At 35.9% G+C, this 10,464-nt stretch overlaps 2 protein-coding genes across 2 annotated transcripts; one reads left to right on the top strand and one right to left on the bottom strand.

The window, feature by feature from the left end:
- Positions 1–2,091: 2,091 nt before the first annotated feature.
- LOC110457437 lies at positions 2,092–3,948 on the bottom strand. The gene is made up of 3 exons (XM_021508724.1): positions 3,848–3,948; positions 2,485–3,273; positions 2,092–2,098 (listed from the first exon to the last, which is right to left on the bottom strand). Exons 1-3 carry the CDS (start codon positions 3,946–3,948, stop codon positions 2,092–2,094), a joined length of 897 nt encoding a protein of 298 aa, XP_021364399.1.
- Positions 3,949–6,132: 2,184 nt separating this feature from the next.
- LOC110457426 lies at positions 6,133–8,568 on the top strand. Its single transcript, XM_021508704.1, has one exon. It carries the CDS (start codon positions 6,139–6,141, stop codon positions 7,237–7,239), a length of 1,101 nt encoding a protein of 366 aa, XP_021364379.1. The 5' UTR covers positions 6,133–6,138; the 3' UTR covers positions 7,240–8,568.
- Positions 8,569–10,464: the final 1,896 nt, after the last annotated feature.

Raw genomic sequence — 10,464 nt, forward strand, 5'->3', positions numbered from 1 at the left:
GGTGTAGTGGTTGGAGTCACTGGTATTTTCATAAAATTATCTTCTTTCGTTATTATTTGTTTTGTAAACATTACCAGAGGCGGGTCGAGAATTTAGGACTTGGTCGATCTTTCGCCATTGCTGAATATAACTTGGCAATTTACCTTATACGAAGACTTTTAACGTCCATGTACAACTCATGTCTTGTTCATACTAATGAACCTAATGATTATAACTTTATCTTATGTTTGAAACGAAATCTTTATTAATGTTTTAATCCCCAACTGTCGGTGTGTATTTCTCCGTAAAAAGCTTTCTGATTTCTTCTGAAAATGTTGACCGAGTTATTTCAGTCTGCACTGAGCAAATGGAGGCAACCATTTCGTCTGAATGGGACATCAATTTTAACCTCTGGATGGAGCGAATGCTTTCTACACTACGCTGTTTTTCACACTAATAGTTTTATTATAAAATCTAGTACCTAAATACCCTAAAAACTCGATGATAATCCGACTTGCAGGGCTTGAAAATACGCCTTTGGATTCCATGTAGGAATCATATTTCCGCTCTCAGCTCAAACAGGTTTGATAGGTAATTATCATGCTATATTATTATTTTCGGGCACTTACTTGTTTTAGGAATAACGTATACGAATTATTTTCACTGCCCCGTTTGCTATCATTTAATTATCTATTTAAAGAAGGTATACATTATCAGGTATTTTTACAATTCGCCTCGACGTTTGACATCTTAAATAACTTAATACCTAGATGGCTTCGAATATAGGACAACTTGCAAATATTAACAGCATTTGGAAATATGGCTTTGTTTGTAGGAAATCCGAAATTAGCCGCAGATTATTACCTTGATTTGAGAATGGTTTAAAAATAGATTATATTCGTAAATGATCTTGTATGTATTGTAGTAGTTTGATGAAACCGTTACCTTGGTTTCCGTTTATTGTCTTATGAAAGATAATGTATGGTTATATACCGCTCGTTTTGTTTTGATTCTGTGACGTTCGATCATTCTGTTAAACCGGATTCGTCCAAATCCTTCGCATTTCAAGGAAAAAGGTTAAGCTAGCCATCACTGATGGAGACCGAGTGACTAAGACGGATTATATTATTTACAAGTACGAAGCATTACCAACCATTTATTTGATACACTATTGAACTCCTGTCCCAGGTCCCTCCTGTTACACTATACACACCATGAAAATGTATCGAAAATTGCGTCTGTGATATAGTTACTTATAATTACATTCAACGATATTTTTTGCAGAACTAAATATGCATGGGCAAGATGGTTTGTTGAAGGTTGTCATCAGTACTAAAATAACTACACAGAGTCCCTATCTATTTTCGTCTGTAGCTGGCTACAACAAATCTGAACTATATTCCCTTCAAGTTTAGAATTGTGTTCCGATCAACAAAATCAATTTAGGAATTTTGGAGGCCACAATATAGAGACAAAAAACACTTCTAGTCAAATGAGAGAAGAATAAGACAGAGATCGCGGTACCAAACCCTTAGTACTCTATAATTAAGAATTTTAGAAAATACATAAATATAAATATAAAAAAGAAATCGTTTAATCAAGAGCAGATAACTCTGCAATACGAAAAGACGGAATAGAATCGTTTAACAGTTACGATAATTTGCGATCAAAAAAGGGTTTTAATGAGCACCGATAAACATGTCGTTGGCATTTAGACTAGATTCATGTTTGTTTTCGGTTAGAAAAGAGTTGAACGTAGCACACACACACACACACACAGGTGTTGCACCTTTAAGATTTGATAAGAGATACAATATGACAAGTATTTTTACACTGCATCATACAGCTGTTTCGTCATTCTAGGACTCATCGGTGATGCTAGGGTCCATCAAGTTAGAAATCAAAATTGTCGAAACTACTGTTGAAACAGACGGGCATAAATAAAAAGAAGTACCTACTTGTAGAGCTAAAATGAGTGTCAGTGACAATTTATTCAATTCTTACAATAAACAAGTACAACAAGTCCATTTAGCACATATATTTGTTTCATTTCAATTGTATATCATACAACTACTGTTTAATAAATAAAGGACAAAACCTGTTATCAAGCCGTTAACTCCTATAATATCAGTTTAGCAATTTAATTGCAAATGAAAATGGAAATACTATCACATATTTAGAAAATAATTCGACAAAACTATTTTGAAATCCAGGCAATGTCTGTTAACAAAAATATTGAACAGTAAAATGTATGTTATCTTAGTAACAGATTATTAAATAACAAAGAGATTCGATCACAATATGGATATTTAACCGAAAAGTTTAGACATCAATTTAACATAAAAACCTATACCCAAAACAGCGAGTATGAATATTAAAATGCCATGAAATGTTATTATACTACCAGATTGAGAAGTACATCTCCAAGGCCTAAAACGCTCGATAAATTGCAGTTCTGTTGGTCTTTTCATCCACTCCAGCGTCTGATTGATATTAACGATATACACATCATCATACTCCAGCAGGTCGTGTATCACCAAGTCCATCGCTTCTACATGTTCCGCCTTATTGAACCATTTCGCGTGCATGTGGATTCCAAATGGAGCTCTGTTTCCATGGTAATGGCTACGGAAATTGTCCATAATGTACTTGTAGGTTTGATTCATAGATAATGGTTTGTTTACACAGGAGTCAAGGAATCTACAAGCTCCCCAGTCTCCGTAATCCCTCATGGCGTTGACAGGTACCACCCAGAATCCCGGATGTCTGTTTGTAGGACATGGTTGTATTTCACAAGACAATGTCCATCCATAATCTAACGTAAACGGCCATGGATTTATATCTGTCATAGTCTTCCTTGTATAGAGCAAAGACACATCGTAAGCAAAGCTCAGATTCTGTAAGACCTCTATTTGTGCATCCCCTGCTGTCCGCAGATAGGGACTTCGCCACCCATGGATCATATCCTCCGTGATGTTTTTTGAGAGGTTGATAATGTTGTCTCTCTGTCCTTTGGCTTCTGCTCGGAGCTTCTCGCCCGTGTCAATGACAGTATGGCTCATACTGTGAACCGCAATCTCAAACCCTCTGTCGTAATACTCATTCAGCGCAAGATAATCTGTGTCTTCTCCAGAAACATATAAAGTCATACTGATCGGACAATCATTTGGATTTTTGCGCTCTTGACCGAATAACCTGTTGTAGTAAGCTTCCGCCTCAGGTTTAACCCCATCATCCACGCCAAAGTAAACAATCTGTGGAATCTCCTTTGGGTCGAGCGGGTGATTGAATGTGCTGCAAAAACAGTCTGGTAGCAGACAATTCTCACCTTGATTACATACCGGTAAAAATGAGCTGATTGATAAAGGAAATAAAACGCATACGACAGTCAGCCTAATGGTCCTAGTGGTAGACATACTGATAGACCTAGCTACCAATGTGTCAGATTTTATACAAAAATACAACTCCGTTGCTGTCGATGGGCCAAACGTTTATTAATTGTTACGTGTAGCTGGAGGCAATAATGTATTATGCAGACTTGATAAAGGAGTATGCCATCAAAGAGTGCTGCTACTATGTGGTGTAATTTTGTGTGAAAGGTTTAATAATATTAGTCTAATGCCTTTTAAAAGATACTATAGAGTGAAGGCTATATTCCTCGTTTTATTATCAATTTTGTTTACATCAAAACCAGTCTGCATCTTCTAATTGATGATGCATTTAGGTAAACTATTTAATGAGCTCTCAATAACAGTAATATTTTATATAAGATGTGATAACATTGTCAAACTAGGGAAAAAGGCAACATGATAAGACAAAAAAGAAAGTATTTGTTGAACGTCGCATTCAAGAAATTGTATCTCATTGCCTTTTCTGATACACCAGGTAGAAACCACTCGCTAAGTAAACAGTGCCGTCCTGTTTGTTTGCTCTACGTGTTTTTGTGCCCTTGCACAACGCTGACGTCATCGAGTTGTTGGTAGTGTAAGTAAACACTTAGTTTACTGTTTGTCTGCGAGGACGTGGCGGCAAATGGGGCGAAACAAGTATATTCCCACTACTTTGCTCAAGTGCTAGGGGAAAAGTTGCTTTTTATAATAACCGTTTTATTAGATTAGCAAACAATATCAAATCACACAGAAAACGCATATTATTTATATTTATTCAACAAGTCACCATCGTCTGCTGAACAAAAACGCATGGCTGTCATGTGGTCTGGTTCTTCTTTTGGCGTTTCTTCCGGAAACGCCAAAAACGTAGCATGTTTTCAGTGATTTTCATTTTTATTTGCAAAACAGTTAATTGTCATTCAATAAAAAGCAGATGGGAAAGTCGGAACAGTTTTGTTAACATTTCTCCTGATACATTTCCGTAATTTTGGATCACAGTATACAATGTGGGCGCTATAAGCAAGCGTGCACATAACGTGGGCATATTGTGCCAGTATTCAATAGAGACGAGGTGATTAATTATATTTGTGCTTGGAGTAAAGGAAGTGGTTACAAACTAACTGTCCAGGTAAAATAATTGACTAAACGGGAATCATGTTGCGGTTTCATTTTGCTCTTATTCGTTAATCGGCAATTTCAACATAAGAGTTCAACAGTGACGGGACCCTGTATCCATCAGGTCATTCACCTGCACAAAAATGCTCGTGCGTAGCCAAATCATGCTTAGCAGGTTGGTTCTACCTGCCTTTATGGTCATTTCTACTCGGTTGTGATATCGTGTGGTTATCTGATGTCAGCGGTTCTGTTCTACCTGCCTATAGGTCATTTCTACTCGGTTGTGACATTGTGTGGTTATCTGATGTCAGCGGTTCTGTTCTCCCTGCCTATAAGGTCATTTCTACTCGGTTGTGATATTGTGTGGTTATCTGATGTAGGCGGTTCTGCGCCAGGGGAAATAAATAAATATTACGCTTTGAGATGTAACTACATTACAGAAAAAGTGTTTGCCTTTTTAACGATATTTTAAGCCAAACAATAAACTGTGATTATAATTATACGATGTATAGCGTGATGATACACATACTCACAAGAAACTATGAATATTCATAACCTTGCCTCTTGGTTTTCAGCGAACACTTTTCAGGAGAGGTAAGCAACTTTTGTCGACCATTGTTAATGGAGATATTTTATTTCATTGTTTTCAATAGTTCAAACCTTAAGTGACCTGGGGACGAATTAGCTTGAGGGTTAAACTAATAAGAACGATCAGTAATGTAAAAAAAACGTTTTTATAAACTGCACACTTTATAAGACATAAAATTGTACCCAATTGTAATTGATATCTTATTGTTTATAAGCATTTACGTAAGGTTACCATTTTATTAACATATATTAGATATAGCATGTTTACTAACTATAAACTCAAATTAAGATTGCTTTCTAATGATATAATCAAGTAAAGCGTAATTATCAACTAAAAAATTAAGTTTTCTATTCGTGTAATTGCTAAACTGAAGATCATCGTTCTTACTTACAACAAACTTAAGTTAGCTAGCATGATTGAAAGTGGTATATTTACTAACGATGTAGTTTTGGTTAATACCAGCAAAGTCATCCAGCATAAACAATAAGGTTACTTATGTAAAAGCAGTCAAAGTAGGCTGTCTATCTAGTTTCAAAGGAGCTACTGGTAAATATAACGTACTGGACGTGACCTGGACCATGTACTGTTTCTGTATTGGGACCCAGCAGCTAGTTTGAAACACGTTCGTTACTCGATCTCTTTACATAACACCCAGTTTTATACGATGTATGATATCAAACAGCAATTATAACCATTGTAAACCCATTATAGTACTTCAAACCATTTACACAATGTGTCAGACAAGAATACAAAACATTCTCGCTGTTCGTTTCTATTTGCTATGGTAAATTGTATAATTGCACTAAGTGAAAAACAGCATCCCATTGAATTAATACTTAGTAATTTGTTTGACTCTCCGAATGGGTTACACGGTATTACGTATATGGGTTTACCTAATGGGATTTACAGCAGGCGTGGGACGTCGCTTACGTACCTACGGGGAAAGCCATTAGTATCATAACAACGTCTCGAGACATGCCCGTACAGGTATAAGTAAGGCAGATTACATGGTGGTCGGTTGTATCAGTTTATATTACCTCAGTTGGATCAGTTAAATTACCAAGTATGGAAAGGAGCGTTTTGTGTTTACTTCTCATGCTACCTACAATAACGTCGTGTTGTCGTCAAGGTGTTAATTGTCACCTTCCGGACTGTTTCTGTACTACATACTTTCATCCTATAGACCGACATACCATTCCTCAAATGGTGTATTTTGGATTTGATGATGGCGTTCGGGAGCACATCGTGCCATATGTTGACCAACTGTTTGGCGAGCCTCGGAAGAATCCGAATGGGTGTCCACTAAGTGTGACCTTCTTCGTGTCCGGAGATAACACTGATTATAATGTTCTCAGGAATTTCTATCACCGTGGTTACGAGCTTGCCTCCCATAGCGTTACACACGGACACATCAACAGCGCTAAGCGACTCAAAGAGGAGGCAGAAACACAGAGAGACAATATTATTACCGAGGTCCGCAGTGTAACTAAAGATGCAGTTGTCGGCTGGCGAAGTCCGTACTTACAGACGGCAGGTGATGCGCAGGTGGAAGTGTTACAAGAGCTAGGATATACTTACGACATATCACTAACGCATACCAAGGCGAGTATTGAAAACTTGGACCCATGGCCACTGACACTCGACTACGGTTGGCCTTTCAAATGCGTTATTCCACCATGTATCAACAACCGACACCCCGGGTTCTGGGAGATCCCCGTGAACGCCATGAGAGACTACAGAAATGAAGGGGATTGTGTATATTTTGACACGTGTAAAAAAGAGACAGAGACTTTCAACGAAACATATGACTACATAATGAATAACTTTCTGAGTCATTATAATGGTAATAAGGCACCGTTTGGATTCCACATGCACGTCGGCTGGTTCAAACGTCCGGACAATTTGGCGGCGATGGATAAAGCGATTGGGGATATGCTATCACGCAAAGGAGTTTATATAGTCAACGTCAAACAGGTCATCGAGTGGATGAAGGACCCTAAAAACGTAACCCAACTGGACGATTTCCATCCCTGGAGCTGTGCTCAAAAACGTTATATATCGACCGAAATGTCGTTAACAGAAATATTGTTATTGTTATTTGTTATTGCAGCATTAGGTCTTTACATATACATAATGACAAAATGGTTACGAGTTCGTAAGAAATGATCATATTTTAACAGATTGGTTTGTTTTTGTTGTTGTTAAAGTATAGAATACCAATCCGTGTACTAGTTTGTTTTTGTCTTAAATTCAGTGTTTGTGTATAAACTTTGCGAGTTGCAAAATGCCATTCATTTGAATGTAGGTAATATGTACTAACAATTCGAAAAGTATATATAATAATATAGTTTTGATTATGGTCATATAATGTATCTCTGCCATATTTTATAACATAGACATTATCCAAATCGAGGAAAATTGAAACAGCGTTTTCCAGAAAACCCGAATCAATAACACTAATTTGTAAACATCATGAGTCTGAAGATTGACTTGGTTGTAGATACGATTTCATTATATACTTGCGCTCGGAGTCGAGCATTTGTTCATGTTCTTCAGTGTGTCTAAAATACCAAGTGATATTGTACGTTGTACTGTGATTTTAACTACCTGAACACTAGATATTTACATACTACACTGACATTCACTCAATAGCCATTGTTCCTGTAAAATGGAGTTACCATCTCATCACCTGACTGCAAAACGTGACAAGTTTCCGTGACGTCGACAACAATACATGTGGACACAGCTAAGCATTGCTTCAGCAAATTTCAGGCTGTTTCTTTTATTAAACCGATCACATTATAATAAATTTTGAAAATTAAATTTGCGTCTGCTGGTCAGTTTAATGAATAAAATAATTACGAAACATTCACAGAAAAAGACTGAAGTTTCTATTTTTGTCACATAATGAGGTGATAGGTCACATAATGAGGTGATAGGTCACATAATGAGGTGATAGCTCACATAATGAGGTGATAGCTCCAGTTGAGCACGTCATAGTTTGCCTTCTATGATAAATGTACACGCGCTCAACTGAGAAATCACTCCATTATTGACCAAAATATGGTAAATTTATCATAGAAATGCCATTTTTATGTACCGGGAAGCTTCCGCCCAGTCAAGTTTTCGCCCTTCGACGGTAAAATCTGTTTCGACCGTAAAAAAACGCCCTTATTACTTCTAATTAATTATGTTGTTTACTTATGTTCGCTGTTATGATAAATTCACCCTAATTACGGAGGGCGAAATTAAACTGCAGCGAAATTTCCCAGTATACTTTATTCAATTTGCACTTGCTTAAATTGATTTATCACATCATAAACTGACAAAATAGAGAGTAATTCCTTAAAATTTAAATTAATTTTATTTTTACTTTAATTAAAGTCATATATAATGTGTATCAGATTCAGTTTTCTGGTTATTAATACGATCAAACAGATAAGTAAACGAGTTCACAACCAAACAGTCGATATGACACGATTATATTAATATTATATTAATTTCCTATTGAATTTAACAATATATTCATTTTAATATAGAAAAAATAAAATTAACGACCGACTAACAAATTTCATTTTAATATATATATATATGATTTTGTATTTATTGCGTCATTATACTAGTAACCTACGAATTCTGAACACCATTTCATCTCTCTCTCCAATAACTACAATGCTCGATATCGTTTTACTGGAGGGGCGTGGAAGAATGACATAACTAATTCAATGGTTGTGTTTTAAAGATACACAAAAATTAAAATTTGCACTTATCACTGTTTAAGCTTATTACCCTTTGAACAACTGGGCCTAGGTTGAAGGGTGCCGACATAAAGATGATATAATGAGTTTGATGTCAAAATACAATGACATCAAAACATCAAACGTTATTGTCAATATAATGGCATCATGAAAAAAACGACTGTTTCACGTCGTCTCTTGAATACATTTTAATTAAAAAATGAAACGAATAAAACACCCGAAAAGAAAATTGGCTAGGGTTATACCACCATTGGATGTACCACACATGGTATCCCGATATAATGAACCGGACACAAATAACGCAGTCCAGTTTATCGGGTGTGGAAATGGTTAGTGGAAATGTATGGAAAATGTACTGAAAATGCAATGGTCATTATCTCGGTTAGTGTACATATTTGTTATGAAATTTGGGGTACAAATGGCATAGTAGAAGGCATTTAATACGTCATTTAACTTGTTAGTAGCATTTACGATTGAATAACCTTTACAACGTTTTCTGCACTTTCTTAAGCTATTTGCACAGTTAGTTACGATTGGTGAAATCTACTGAAGACCTGTGTGTAATACTGGGTTAAAAGACTTCACATAATTCGTACAAATCCTATGCTATAAGGATAGGGGTTGTCATATGTCGGTACCGAACACCACGGAGTCGAGAACCATTTGTGCATATAACGCACGTTGATAAACGGGCACAAAGAATAATAGTGTCTCTATGAATATTTGGGGTAATATCGTCCAATTAATGTCTGATTTTCGAGCACTTCTTTTATCCGACTTGTCCTAGAAGTCCTGGGAATCCTGGTTCCGTTACGTAAGGTTCTGGCTGTGTATCCTAGATTAACTGACGCTATTCTAATATACGATCGCATTGTTTTCGAACACAGTGAACCACTAAGATTATCTTTCGATTCTTTGCAGGTGAAGATAATATTCGCTTCGGTTTTCCTTATGCAAGTCGCTTCTTATATCTTTATATCATGGATAATGATATCAAAAAGCTAAAGGATCCGAAAACGTCAGTTTATAAGATAATGTACTTATTAACATCGAAAGACTTGACATCTTTGTGTAACTATTCTGTGCATGCATACAGTGGAAACACATATATTGATATACCTTGAAACAATATTTTCTAAGTATTGTATTCAGACTTCTAATAAAGATATTGGTAAAATGATAGAGAGAGCTCCAGAAGAGTTTCAAGGTAGGTATTTTGTACTTGAAAGAATTATTGTTATATTTTATGCAATATTTTTCAAACAAAATTTTCGGATGGAACTTGTTCAATGTAACACTCGAGCTACTTGTGTTTATTTGTGCGCGAGTCCGTGATATTGTGCCCGAACATGATAACCCCTATCCTAAATACATAGCATTAATGCTAATTTTATGAAATCTTTCAACTTTGCATTACTCACAAGTCTTCAGTAGATTATAATTAAGTGAGGAAAATATTCAAAGAACACACAAAATACGTTAAAAAGTGAAAATAAAACCAAAAAAAATATACAGCGGAAAACGTTAAATGTATCTTCAAATACTTTCAATAATGTCATTTCTACTCCAAATTTCACAGATATGCACACTAATTATCAGTCTTTCAACAAAAAGTTAAATAAACTGATATAAA

The sequence above is a fragment of the Mizuhopecten yessoensis genome, unplaced genomic scaffold (assembly GCF_002113885.1).
Source record: "Mizuhopecten yessoensis strain PY_sf001 unplaced genomic scaffold, ASM211388v2 scaffold9133, whole genome shotgun sequence".
In the NCBI taxonomy this organism is placed as follows: domain Eukaryota; kingdom Metazoa; phylum Mollusca; class Bivalvia; order Pectinida; family Pectinidae; genus Mizuhopecten; species Mizuhopecten yessoensis.